The sequence below is a fragment of the Oncorhynchus clarkii genome, chromosome 3, assembly GCF_045791955.1.
Source record: "Oncorhynchus clarkii lewisi isolate Uvic-CL-2024 chromosome 3, UVic_Ocla_1.0, whole genome shotgun sequence".
Classification (NCBI taxonomy): Eukaryota; Metazoa; Chordata; class Actinopteri; order Salmoniformes; family Salmonidae; genus Oncorhynchus; species Oncorhynchus clarkii.
In genome coordinates, this window is record NC_092149.1 from 51,785,529 (window position 1) to 51,800,627 (window position 15,099).

At 41.9% G+C, this 15,099-nt stretch overlaps 1 protein-coding gene across 3 annotated transcripts in view; it reads left to right on the forward strand.

Annotated features, from left to right (window-relative positions):
* LOC139397139 (polypeptide N-acetylgalactosaminyltransferase 13-like) overlaps positions 1-5,818 on the forward strand; it is a 54,358-nt gene extending 48,540 nt beyond the window's left edge. For 2 of the 3 annotated variants that reach the window (XM_071144015.1, XM_071144019.1), the window contains one exon: positions 3,150-3,216. Coding sequence is in view for 1 of the 3 variants with exons in the window: in XM_071144025.1 (XP_071000126.1) it covers positions 3,150-3,290 (141 nt within the window). In the remaining 2 variants the exon portion in view is untranslated. Of the gene's footprint in view, positions 1-3,149 lie in introns of all 3 variants that reach the window. The other variant, XM_071144025.1, reaches the window with a different exon arrangement.
* Positions 5,819-15,099: the final 9,281 nt, after the last annotated feature.

Consider the following 15,099-nt stretch of genomic DNA (forward strand, 5'->3'; position numbering starts at 1 on the left):
GGGGCCATTTGTTAAGGTCAACGGCATCATGAACTTTACGAAGTACCAGGACATTTTAGCCAAAAACCTGGTTGCCTCTGCCAGGAGGCTGACATTTGGCCGCAAGTGGATCTTCCAGCAAGACAATAACCCCAAGCACTAATCAAAATCCACAAAGAAATTGTTCATTGATGCAAAATTAACATTTTGCAATCTCCAGACATGAACAGCTTTGAAAACCTGTGGTTTGAATTGAAGATGTCAGTCCATAAGAGCAGACAAAGGATATCAAGGATCTGGAAGGATTTGTGTATAGAGGAATCCAATCTCATTAAACATTTTAGATAAAGGCTCAGTGCTCGAGTATTATTGGGGGGGGGGGGGTCTTTTTAAGATTTATTTTTTATTATTGTCACTTGTTAAAACATATCTCTTTCTCTCAGCAATTGCATTAGTATAAAATGATGTTCCCATTTTTTGTTGTTGTTGGCGCATTCAATATAGCCCAGTATTTGTATTATTTTATACAGTGTTTTTTGATCATCTGTATCAAGGGTGCCAATAATTATGGACCTGACTATATAAAACGTTGTACTCTGAACCCCACATCCTCTATTACTTTCAACTTTCAAGCCCATCTGATTCCTCCCCTACTGTACAGTAAGTCAGGCGGGACATGTTGCCGGTCGAGCGATGTGTCTCGTCGCCAGTTGTACAGTGCCTTGCGAAAGTATTCGGCCCCCTTGAACTTTGCGACCTTTTGCCACATTTCAGGCTTCAAACATAAAGATATAAAACTGTATTTTTTTGTGAAGAATCAACAACAAGTGGGACACAATCATGAAGTGGAACGACATTTATTGGATATTTCAAACTTTTTTAACAAATCAAAAACTGAAAAATTGGGCGTGCAAAATTATTCAGCCCCCTTAAGTTAATACTTTGTAGCGCCACCTTTTGCTGCGATTACAGCTGTAAGTCGCTTGGGGTATGTCTCTATCAGTTTTGCACATCGAGAGACTGAATTTTTTTCCCATTCCTCCTTGCAAAACAGCTCGAGCTCAGTGAGGTTGTATGGAGAGCATTTGTGAACAGCAGTTTTCAGTTCTTTCCACAGATTCTCGATTGGATTCAGGTCTGGACTTTGACTTGGCCATTCTAACACCTGGATATGTTTATTTTTGAACCATTCCATTGTAGATTTAGCTTTATGTTTTGGATCATTGTCTTGTTGGAAGACAAATCTCCGTCCCAGTCTCAGGTCTTTTGCAGACTCCATCAGGTTTTCTTCCAGAATGGTCCTGTATTTGGCTCCATCCATCTTCCCATCAATTTTAACCATCTTCTCTGTCCCTGCTGAAGAAAAGCAGGCCCAAACCATGATGCTGCCACCACCATGTTTGACAGTGGGGATGGTGTGTTCAGGGTGATGAGCTGTGTTGCTTTTACGCCAAACATAACGTCTTGCATTGTTGCCAAAAAGTTCAATTTTGGTTTCATCTGACCAGAGCACCTTCTTCCACATGTTTGGTGTGTCTCCCAGGTGGCTTGTGGCAAACTTTAAACAACACTTTTTATGGATATCTTTAAGAAATGGCTTTCTTGTCCTCTTCTCCTTGTATGAGCTGAAAGTTTAGAGGGACGGCCAGGTCTTGGTAGATTTGCAGTGGTCTGATACTCCTTCCATTTCAATATTATCGCTTGCACAGTGCTCCTTGGGATGTTTAAAGCTTGGGAAATCTTTTTGTATCCAAATCCGGCTTTAAACTTCTTCACAACAGTATCTCGGACCTGCCTGGTGTGTTCCTTGTTCTTCATGATGCTCTCTGCGCTTTTAACAGACCTCTGAGAATATCACAGTGCAGGTGCATTTATACGGAGACTTGATTACACACAGGTGGATTGTATTTATCATCATTAGTAATTTAGGTCAACATTGGATCATTCAGAGATCCTCACTGAACTTCTGGAGAGAGTTTGCTGCACTGAAAGTAAAGGGGCTGAATAATTTTGCACGCCCAATTTTTCAGTTTTTGATTTGTTAAAAAAGTTTGAAATATCCAATAAATGTTGTTCCACTTCATGATTGTGTCCCACTTGTTGTTGATTCTTCACAAAAAAATACAGTTTTATATCTTTATGTTTGAAGCCTGAAATGTGGCAAAAGGTCGCAAAGTTCAAGGGGGCCGAATACTTTCGCAAGGCACTGTATGTAAAAAATGATGTACTTGTACTGTACTTCTACAATGGCTCTGGGTGATGACTGGTGTCCCAACACACACACAGAGCTGTATCATATTACCTCTAACAGACCAGGGATGTGTCCCAAATGGCACCCGTGTCCATGTATAGTGCACTACTTTTGACCAGGCCTCAAACCCCAAGTGGGTTGAGCTGGAGATTTATTGCATGGATGCACCTGTTCTGACACAATACAGCTAATGCTATCGGTTGGAAATGTGTCATTTTATTTCCTCAGAAGTGAAACATGGCCAAATGGCAGGAAGTCTACCCCGTCTCTGCTCTGTATGGACATTTTGACTAGAGTAGTGACTGGTGAAGGAGGTATAAAATGGCAAAGTACGATACCTCTGACAAAGAGAGAGCAAGTGGCCATAACTGGTTAATTAAGACCTTTAATGCTACCTCTCCTTGCCGTTAGTCTTGGGGCTTAAGTATCGACACGAGGAAACACTCAAGATTATCGACACTCAAAAGATTGATTTCTCCAAAACGAATCCTCTTGAGGTAAAAGAGTCCAGAGATTCATTCAAGAGCCTTGATTTTTAGCACAAAATGAATGTAGAAAGACTTATTTAGTGCAACATAAATCAGCATAATTTCAATACCCAATGATGATGTTTCTGTAAATGAAATGTAATCCACATACAACCTGCTGGAAAATATACTGCAAAATCTGTATTAGCGGGTGGAGGACATTCATTTTGAAGTATCTCTAATCTTCCCAGTAACCATCTTTCTGGCTGCAAGGTGGAGCAGAGGCCAAGAACCCAGCCTATGTGTTCAGTGCATAATGCTCATTCACCTTTGTGTGTGTGTGTGTGTGTGTGTGTGTGTGTGTGTGTGTGTGTGTGTGCGTGTGCGTGTGCGTGTGCGTGTGCGTGTGTGTGTGTGTTTCTGCCTCTGTTTGCCTGCGCCTCTCTCCCCAGCGGCTGACCCTGCTGCACGTCAACAGTAACCAGTGTCTGGACATGCCTACTGAGGAGGACAAGATGGTGCCCACCCTGAGAGACTGCACAGGCAGCCGCTCCCAGCAGTGGTTCCTCCGCAACATGACACTGACGCTCTGATCTGACGAGGAGCAGGACCTCCAACTTCACTCACCACCACCCTGGCCAGTTTCACCCCCACCTGAACCACCGCCCACTTCGCTCCCGCTGGCCACTACCTTTGCCTCGCTCCACCAGGTATTATTTTTTAAATCATGCACACGCTCCTGCCTCCTTCAACACTCGCAGGTGGGGAAGAAGCAGGCAGGTAGCAGCCTGTGTTTTTTGTGTGTGTTTTTTCCCACGGGGCTTCGGAGGCTCAGCAAGGGCGTTATCTGCGATTCCGATCTCCTCATTCAATCAATATTACACACAGTGGCTGGCAAGAGGCTGGCGTGCACACTCTCAGCCAGAAAATATCTGTATGGTTGACTCATATGAATGGGTCTGAGGTGACGTTGACTCACACTTTTACATATGGAGGAAGCTGGAATCAGAGTGACTATCGCACTGACGGTATCGTATATGTCATATGGCTCTCAAACTTGGTCGTGTGTGCGTTCAGAGGTTCCCAACTTTTTTACAGCAGCAGCACCAATAGCAGGACACCATTTGTACGTCTGTGGGGTCTCGCAGACTATGTACTCTGGCCCTGAACACAAGTGTGTGTTTAAAGTGTAGCCCTGAAAAGAGATGATTCTGTTCGGACATTGTACACCCCCCAATTCACATCTATGTTGCAGCCACGTGTACATCTTAGGGTGAAGGGTAAGGGTTGCTGTTGTTGATGGGTACATATCAAGAGGCTGACAAAACGCAAAACATTAGAGGTGATACAGAACTCGTGCATGGAGGCATATAGCTGTCAAATCTAATTTACCATTATCCAATTTGCATTACAAATGTAATTTCGGCAGCTTTTTTGCTTCAATGCTCAATGGCATAAAGGTTTGCACTGTCCCTTTTGTAATTACAGGAAATGGATATGTCATGTCATAACACTGTTTCAAAACACAACTGTATATCTGAGGCCAAAGTTACTTGGATTGATACGGTATGCCTTAAGAGAAATAGTCCATTATTGAATGGGTCAAGGAATGTAGAGAAAGGAAAACATCTTGACAAGCTTTGCCTCAAAGTCAACCCGGAGTAGTTGTCACAGAATGCAGTTGTTTGTTGAAATTGTTTGTACTGCACTGTAGCACGGTCCGCTCCCCAAACATTGGATTATTGAATGTATTGTTTATTTTGGATACGTCTGTCTACTTGAAGGTTCCCTTATTCTACTTTAGACATTATGTCCATCACTTTCATTATAATAGTTTACTTATCATTTGCACGGTTCATTATAACATATAATTTGCCCGATCTAAACATAAAGCAAAAATGATCTGTCGACATAAAAAGGTTGTGAGTGCATTTACAATGTCGGTTTGAATATCAAGTTTCTTGTTTATTTAATTAAGCTATTGTGAAGTCTAAAGCTCCCCGAAACATCTCAGCATTAGTGAATCGATCAATATGAACAATGGCAACAGTATAATGAGACTAAACAAAACTCATCGTGTTTTACCACTTTTACTGTGCCATTTTGATGGTCAGTCAAACGATGCGTCCTGAAATCGTACCCTGTTGTACTATTTTTGAGCAGGTCTCATAGTAGGCTCTGGTCTAAAAGTAGTGCTCTATGTAGGTAACAGGGGACCATTTGGGATGCATGAAAAAATGTCTTGATTATGATCAACATTTTTAGAAAACGGATCAACTATGTTTTTCAATGGATTGTCAAACCGGACCCGCTGACATCCATCCGGTGGTGTAAATAAATAACGGCCATCATCATGTTTTCGTACATACAGAACCAATTATTTTTCTAAGACGCTGTGAAACTTGAAAGCCCCGTTGAAATGTAGAGCGTGGCATGGTTATGTCATTGAATCCATTGCCCGTGCGCTGTTCAGAAATACCAATGGAACTCTGTTAATGCTTTCTAGGGGGTTTTATGAAATGTGCAATGTGTTTTAGAGGTTCATCAGCAAAAACCCACAAACTACCTAATGGACATTACTGTACTAAAACTATCTCGATGCTTGAACACTGTCATATCTATGCCTACTGTTTGTTTGGCATTCAGACTCAAATGAAATGAACTCTGTTTACGTTCATATATATTTATCGTTTAGTTTCACCTAGATTATCTTTAGGTGTAGGGTGAAGTTGCCCCTAGACTCATATCCCCCCACTAATAGTTAAGATTGGGATTGGGGAAGAAGAAGCTGATCCTAGATCTGTTCCGACAGTAGGGGAAACTTCACCCCGTAGCTTATCTTGACATGCATGGTACTACAATAGGAATGTACTATAGATTGTGTTTGAATTTTGAACTGTTACCCTGTACATGTATTGGTCTAAGCTGATGTATGTTACCTGTTTGTACATTTTTGTAAAAAAACACCCCCCAAAAAAAGAAGAAGAAATGAAACAAAGTTATCTTGATGGAATCTGCCATGTGTTTGATTACTGGGGGATGATATGAACCAATGAAACGGTGAACGACAAATCGAATAAATCTGTTGTTGATTAAACATTTCTGTTGAAACTTTTAGGGCCCCCCCCTGTGTCTCCCGTCTCCTCCTTAGCTCTAGGGATGCGTCCCAAATGGCATCCCGTTTTCTATGTGCTGCACTACTTTTGACCAGGGCCCATCGGGCTCTAGGTCCCTGGTCAGAAGTAGTGCTCTATAGAGGGAATAGGGTGCCATTTGGGACTCGAGCCTTAATATCTACTAGGAGCCTGGTGGGCGCTTTAACCATGGCTCAATGATACGCTCATTATAGTTGCTAGGTCAGGTCTAGAGTTAGTCTATGGAGAAGGTCCAGTATAAACTGGGGCCGGGTTTCAATCTGAATGCGTCCTTTAAAGGCAATGTTCCCGCTTTTGCGGAGACCACATTCACGGTAAACGCTGCATATAAAAAATATATATATATATGTATTTTCCTTCTAGCACTGACTTTGATAGTAACTACTTTATTGAGGGAAAATGTACTTGCTATGGCTGTGTATATGTGGTTGTCTCACCCAGCTGTCTTGAGATGAATGCACTAATTGTAAGTTCGCTGTGGATAAGAGTGTCTGATAAATGACTAAAATGTTACTATGTCGGCGCAATCTGAAACGGCCTTTTAAATGGCGCGTTGTCGACAAACCCGCGATCGGATTGAATCTCATGTGAAAATGGCTTCCAATAAAGACTCGGTCTAAGGTTGAGTTCTTGACGACAAACGATTTCACACTTTGGTTTATAGAGGCCTTACATTGCTGGAAAACTGTCTCAAAGCGTATTTGCATAATATTACATGCATAACTTAATTGCTTCACTGTATATTTCCCTTTTCCCCACCCACATCAGAGAATGGAAGTTTTTTTTTTAAAATAAATATTTGTAAACCTCTCCAAGGCAACCACTCCAGTGTAATTAATGACTCCTCGTGGGGCCCAATCTGAGTTTGGCTACACAACACTTCAGCACCTCTGCACAGCAGCAGGCAGCAACGCACTCCGAGGCAGGCAGGGAGGCAGGCACCCTAAGCCAGCATCAATCAGCCAGGCTCACACCTGCGGGCTGCTGTGGGGCCTAGACAGACAAATCAGGACACATGGGGATAAATAAGACAGCCACACAGGGGCTGCCAGTCTATTACAGGGATGAGATGGTCTAAAATAAGAGCATAATGGAAGCCTTATCTGACTGGGCTCGCTGTGGCGCTAAGAGGTACTGCATGATTAGTGCCCCTCACCATGGAGACAGCCGGGGATTTAATGCTTTCACGTCTGTATTCGTCTCCTGTAGCAGCAGGGACTTACTGTAACACAAAAAAAAGGGATTGCAATTCCGACACGGCTTCTTTGAAAAGCCTCAACACTCACACGATTTATGGGCCATTATACACCAGCGTCCTCGGTCGTGATTATAGAGACGTTTCACACCCAGTATCCGAAGAAACGGCAGTGCATTAGCTACTACAGCACTTGACTACTACGTTCGCCGTACCCTTAAATGTGTTCCGCTATTCACCCGATTTCAATTAGTTTTCCTTCCCAACATCAACACCCTCACGGTTAAATGCAAGGGAGGAAGGCCACAGTCCTAGACTGGGTTGGTCCTCTCTTTCTCCTCGTGTCTGATATGTATATGATCGCGTGTGTCTGCCAGCCTCTCTCTCCCTGCTAGTGCGCTTGATATATGGGATTTTATTCAGCCGGAGAAGTGAATCCAATAATGGGGAGAGAGGAGGGGAGAATCAGCAGCCTGGATGGCCCCTTTCTTCTCACACAGGATCAGAGGTCCAGAGGAGTAAGCCTGCCCTTGATTGTTGTGGGGACCTGCACTTCCACTGTGCCCAGAATGAAACATAGCTTTAATTAGAGATGGTTTGAGGCAAGACTGTGTGGGAGACTGGGGAGACTGATCAATTGCCATGGGAGAGCTGTCTGTCTTGTAGTAGTACATCTCAAATGTACAGATCTTGACAGCGACCCAAATGGCATCCTATTCCCTAGACGGCACACTATTTTTTTTTTTGATGCACCTCTCTGGTCAACAGTAGTGCACTATATAGGGAACAAGGGTTCCATTTGGGATGCGGACCCTAGACAATCTGCAGCGACTGATGCAGAAGCCACTGACGTGGATGGCGGTTGTGCAATCCCTGGCTTAATCTGGATATTGACATGTTTAAGGGAAGTGATTGTAAAAAAGCGACTTCTATGTGATAATGGCCATTTAGACAGTAAGGCAGTGATTAGAAGGAGGAACCCTTCTGCTAACCACAGTAATTGTGTGGTAACCAATGTTCAATCACCAGGAGCTGGTGCATTAGCAACAAGCCCTGTTGTGCTGCTATTCTAGACAATGAAAACATCCATATAGGACTCGCTGTTTCCTGTGTTTATGAAAAGGATGCCTACTAAAAGTACTGTATAATAAAGTATGAATTCCATTTGTGTAGTTACTCATTCAGGGGTGTTTATGCCTTGCAATACAGTATCTTATATGAGTGAAATGGTTTGCCAGTGTGTATTAACTCTGACCCACAACCCTTTATAATAATTATACACTATATATATATATATATATGGTTAAAGAAAAGCTGATCTACTGTATGGAAGACAATCATCTCAGATCTTGGACAGATGTAATATCGTTTGATCACCACAAGATGTTGACAGTTTATTGTGTGCCTCAGTGGCTCTGTCTATTTGACCCAGCTGTGTTTTAGATAAGCCACTACACGCTCTCATGTTACATGACAGAAGAATGTTTGGGGGCCTATTATTGTTTCAGTACGGAGTGGCTAAGTGTGCATCGCAAATGGCAGAGCTCTGGTCAAAAGTAGTGCACCATATGAGGAAGAGTGGGCCATTTGGGACGGAGGCCATGTTCCCAGATCAAGTCAAAACGCTATCTTTGCTGAAAGGCTATCACAACCCATTTCTTTCGTGGACAGAGGATTGCTGATCAACCTTGAGCTGCGTTTGGAAATCAACATAGGCACAATAAAACAAGGTCGTATAGTATTTCAAATAGAGGACAACAGCATTGGTGAGAAATAGGGTGCCGAATCAACCAACCTAATATGTGACCAGAAGCATGGCCCCATGCAGTATCCCTGATCAGAAGGATTATGGAGTGAGATGGGAAGGGAAATGAGAGAAGATCTTGTCAAGTGATTGGCTGTTCTTCCCAGCAAATGACCTCAAGTGCCATCTCTGCTGATACAGAGTGCACGATAAATGCATGTCCCCTACGTCTCTCTGATTAGATTAATAAATCAATCCCGGCCGTCCTATCAGGTCTCGCCCAGGCTATTTTTATTAAATGGGTTACACAAGAATGTCAAACTTTCTTCCTTTAAGCTCTTGATGGGAGACAGTATATTGTCTAAAAAATATATTGATTAGCAGAGTAGGCCTATAACATTTCCTTACACAAGATTTGGCGATGATGGGAATCCGAAATACCATTCACTTGAAATGGAATAGAAAACCTGATATCATCCTTTTACATGTGCGATCACAACTAGGGAGTGTTTTATTCTGTACTCGTTGCAATGTGCATTACAGATCCCCGAACCCCCTTCTAGGATAATCTTAAGATAAGAATGAATCTGCATTCCCCCCCCCCTTCCAGTGTGTGAACTGTGGAGAGACTTAGATCAATCTCTAACCCAAATCCTCTATGTACTTTTGAGTGACACATGCAGTATGAAACTGAAAATGTAAAACTAATTGCGTGTGAGTGTGTGGGTTAAAGGCATTGCTCACAATTAAAGGGATTGTTCAGACAGCATTTTCGAAGGGTCCCTTGTGACTGACTGACCTAGCCGGGAGCAGCCATAAATAGCCGCGCAATAGCAGACTCCCTTGCACCATATGTCAATGCTAGCTGGGTAATTTACTTGCTTTGATTCTGACGCCTGCGCGGTAAGAGTGAATCCACATGGAAACAAGTAGCTGTTTAAAGGCTAATGATTTTCAGAATAGCCAAACACGGTCTGAAATGGACGAAAAGCAATAGAACAGGAGGGTAACACTTCACCATCTTCTTACGACTGTGTGATGAGCAGCTTAGTGTTGACCTCTTCTTGTACCATGTAAATGTCGGCGCTTGTCATGCTGTATTATGACTGATTGCACAGTAATAAGAACACAACAGGTTAACATAGTGACTTCAATACACATGGACACTAAGTTATCCAGTTAGGCCTAAGTAGCATATCTACTAAAAGTGCAGACAGACACATTGTCAAGTGTTGTGACAGGGTATGGATGCCTGGCAAAAGTTTAGCTGTATGTGTCTGGAAACGTAGCAATTAAAAAGCTCGAGCTCACAGCACAAGAGTAGACCTTTGTCCAGCCAAAGCTAATGGCTTCATCTTTGCACAGGAATCAGTATCTGAGTAGCCTCTTCCTCTTAATGAGGGAAGTACACATATAAAAGGTGACCTGCGTCACCCCACACTCATTATAAAATGACTGAATGCTGCAGTTCGTTTGTGTTCTTCTTCGTCTACCTGGTATAATGAAGGCCTCGGTGACTGCTGCCTGGTAAAAAAAAAAATGGTTCCCTTCCCTCTTTCCCTCGAGAGACTTGAATTATTACTTCAGACACACGCTGCTATTGGGTGCACATTAAACGTGTTAGCTGTTACACAATCCTTCGTTTGGCAAGTGTTCCGTTGGTTTTAGCCAGCCACAGACTTTGTGCTGTTTTTAGAATGTGATCATTTGTACTGCACAGACGTGTACAGACTTGAGGTGAGATAACAGCAAATGGATGAAGACGAGCGCTAATGAGATGCTGGCTGCAAACAAACAGCCTCAACACTCATATTGATCTTGAAGAACCAGGTGGGATACCAACGCACGTCAAATTGGTTGGAAAATGATCGAGTGAGTGTTTGAAGTTGCTCACAGTAGCTGAATACACTTGACGAAAGTGGGGAAAAGTGCAGTGTATTTCTATATCTATGTATCTGTTAATATACAGTACCAGTCTGTATTTCTATATCTATGTATCTGTTAATATACAGTACCAGTCTGTATTTCTATATCTATGTATCTGTTAATATACAGTACCAGTCTGTATTTCTATATCTATGTATCTGTTAATATACAGTACCAGTCTGTATTTCTATATCTATGTATCTGTTAATATACAGTACCAGTCTGTATTTCTATATCTATGTATCTGTTAATATACAGTACCAGTCTGTATTTCTATATCTATGTATCTGTTAATATACAGTACCAGTCTGTATTTCTATATCTATGTATCTGTTAATATACAGTACCAGTCTGTATTTCTATATCTATGTATCTGTTAATATACAGTACCAGTCTGTATTTCTATATATCTGTTAATATACAGTACCAGTCTGTATTTCTATATCTATGTATCTGTTAATATACAGTACCAGTCTGCTTGAACACACCTACTCATTCAAAGGTTTTTCAATATTTTTACTATTTTCTACATTTTCTACACAGAATAATAGTGAGGACAGAACTATGAAATAACACATATGGAATCATGTAGTTACCAAAAAAAGTGTTAAACAAATCAAAATATATTTTATATCTGAGAAGAAGCCACCCTTTGAATGTACCCTTTGCCTTGATGACAGCTTTGCACGAGAAACACGAATGGTCTGATGAGTCCAAATGTGAGATTGTGGCTCCCACTTTACAGCCTTATTCTGAAATGTATATATATATATATATTTTTTTTTTTTACTGAAATATTACATTTGCATAAGTGTTCAGACCCTTTATTTTGTTGAAGCACCTTTGGCAGTGATTACTGTCACGATCGTCGTAAGCATACTCGGACCAAAGCGCAGCGTGATATCGGTTCAACATCTTTTTATTTAAGGGAACCGAACAAAAAAGCAATGAAGAATACACGACACGTGAAGCTCATGCAGTGCTCACAGGCAGCTACACAAAAACAAGATCCCACAAAACACAGTGGGGAAATGGCTGCCTAAATATGATCCCCAATCAGAGACTATGATAAACAGCTGCCTCTGATTGGGAACCATACCAGGCCAACATAGAAACAAAACACCTAGATAGGAACACCACCCCTAGTCACACCCCGACCTAACCAAAATAGAGAATAAAAAGGCTCTCTATGGTCAGGGTGTGACAATTACAGCCTACATTTTTATTGGGTATGATGTTACAAGCTTGGCACACCTGTATTTGGGGAGTTTCTCCCATTCTTCTCTTCAGATCCTCTCAAGCTCTGTCAGGTTGGAAGAAGAGCTTCGCTGCACAGATATTTTCAGGTCTCTCCAGAGATGTTCAATCGGGTTCAAGTCCGGGCTCTGGCTGGGCCACTCAAGGACATTGAGACTTGTCCTGAAGCCACTCCTGCGTTGTCTTGGCTGTGTGCTTAGGGTCGTTGTTCTGTTGGAAGGTGATCCTTCGCCCCAGTCTGAGGTCCTGAGCACTTTGGAGCAGATTTTCATCAAGGATCTCTCTGTACTTTGCTCCGTTCATCTTCCCCTAAACCCTGACTAGTCTCCCAGTCCCTGCCGCTGAAAAACATCCCCACAGCATGATGCTGCCACCACCATGCTTCACCGTAGGGATGGTGCCAGGTTTCCTCCAGACTTGACGCTTGGCATTCAGGCCAAAGAGTTGAATCTTGGTTTCATCAAACCAGATAATCTTTTTTCTCATGGTCTGGGAGTCTTTAGGTGCCTTTTGGCAAACTGCAAGTGGGCTGTCATGTGCCTTTTTCTGAGAAGTGGCTTCCATCTGCCCACTCTACCATAAAGGCCTGATTGGTAGAGTGCTGCAGAGATGGTTGTCCTTCTGGAAGGTTCTCCCATTTCCACAGAGGAACTCTGAAGCTCTGTCAGAGTGACCATCGGGTTCTTGGTCACCTCCCTGACAAAGGCCCTTCTCCCCCAATTGCTCCGTTTGGCCGGGCTGCCAGCTCTAGGAAGAGTCTTTGTGGTTCTTAACTTCTTCCATTTAAGAATGATGGAGGCTACTGTGTTCTTGGGGAGCTTCAATGCTGCAGAAATGTTTCAGTATCCTTCCCCAGATCTATACGTCGAAACAATCCTGTCTCAGAGCTCTATGGACAGTTCCTTTGAACTCATGGCTTAGTTTTTGCTCTGACATGCACTGTCAGGTGTGGGACCTTATATAGAGAGGTGCGTGCCTTTCCAAATCATGTCCAATCAATTGACTGTATGACAGGTGGACTCCAATCAAGTTGATCAATGGAAACAGGTCAATGGAAACAAGATGCACCTGAGTTCAATGTTGAGTCTCAAAGCAAAGGGTCTGAATACTTATGTAAATAAGGTATTTCTGTTGTTTTTTTTGCAAAAGAATCATTAAGGTGTATTGTGTGTAGATTGATGAGGGAAAAATGTATTTAATAAATTTTAGGATAAGGCTGTAACGTACCAAAATGTGGAAAAAGTCAAGGGGTCTGAATACTTTCCGAATGCACTGTATATAGCCAAATTATCGTTACTCGTGTATTATTCCTTTTATTTTTCAGTTTTTCTATTGTTTATCTTTTTTCTCTCTGCATTTTTTAGAAGAGCTGTAAGGTAAATATTTTACTGTTAGTGTATACCTGCTGATTACGAAGCGTTTTCACATTTATTTTTCTCTTCCGAGCGATTGTATGCGGTCTGGGACCTGCACACAATTTTGGCATTTTGTAGTGTGTCTGTGTGTAGTGGTGCCTGAGAAGTGGGTACACTATACTATTTCCAAAACGGCCGACATGGTGAAGGAAAGGCACCCTGTGTGAAAGATTGTATGAGAAGCAGTGACATACACTCTGAATTACCTAATATTATAAACCCCATATTGGTCTTTCACAGTCAGGACAACCCAAGCTGTACTGTGCAAGTAGGCTAATAGTAGGCCTACTATTGAAACAGATAAATGAGTCTGTGAACCGAGTCAGAAATTCACAGGTTTCTGATTTCCCCCATTTTTTCATGTTTTTGTCCTCAAAGTCACACTTTTTTTAGTAGAAAAATAACAGCAATTGATATTGTAGGTCCTTAACAATGCTTACACCACATCACAAGACCACTTTTGAGGTCTGGGGGAAAAAATCTAAGAAATTTTGATTTTTTTTGTGTGTAGTTACCCTTTAGTTCAAGTGCACAGGCACCTACCACTGTTGATTGGATAGTGGTATTTCTGTAGCACATGCAAAACAAATGGCCACTGGATTGATGCAAATAAGCATGAAATCATTCTGCCAGGTAGGCATAGGCTACTTTGTAACTAGCTAACATTTAATTGAGAAGGTTATTGGGAAAGCCTTTCCATCTACCAGAGTACGGTTAGGCCTATCATTAGCATCACTATATTTCTCCTGTTACTTCACTGTTTGAAACCTGAATGTTTTACTTCATATCAGGAGGCATGTCTTACCTTGCTTCAAAGTAACCTATAGCCAAAATCCCACCATAGACGCGTGGAGGCAATTATTTTATATTGACTTCTTTATGTGCTTTCTCCTGTTCTATTAGTTTTCATTCTTTCATTGTCTAGCAGCCAAAGGCATTATCCTAGTTATATTAGCAGCCCATGATAGTTGTTGCATCTTTAGATCTCCTCTCTTTCTAAATTTCGAACAGATATTTCCATCTCTGTCCATGAAACCATTAACATGTGCGTTTTGGAACATTCGCTCACAGATCTACCACCGTGTGCCTAAAATGTGAAGAAATAATAGTTTGTCAACATTTTAAGCTAAACATTCTGATCTGTTCCATCAGCCTTATTCATTGATATGGCATACAGTGGGGCAAAAAGGGATTTAGTCAACCACCAATTGTGCAAGTTCTCCCACTTAAAAATATGAGAGAGGCCTGTAATTTTCATCATAGGTACACTTCAACTATGACAAACAAAATGAGAAAAAAAAAATCCAGAAAATCACATTGTAGGATTTTTTTATGAATTTATTTGCAAATTATAGTGGAAAATAAGTATTTGGTCAATAACAAAAGTTTATCTCAATACTTTGTTATATAGCCTTTGTTGGCAATGACAGAGGTCAAACGTTTCTGTAAGTCTTCACAAGGTTTTCACACACTGTTGCTGGTATTTTGGCCCATTCCTCCGTGCAGATCTCCTCTAGAGCAGTGATGTTTTGGGGCTGTTGCTGGGCAACACGGACTTTCAACTCCCTCCAAAGATTTTCTATGGGGTTGAGATCTGGAGACTGGCTAGGCCACTCCAGGACCTTGAAATACTTCTTACGAAGCCACTCCTTCGTTGCCCGGGCGGTGTGTTTGGGATCATTGTCATGCTGAAAGACCCAGCCACGTTTC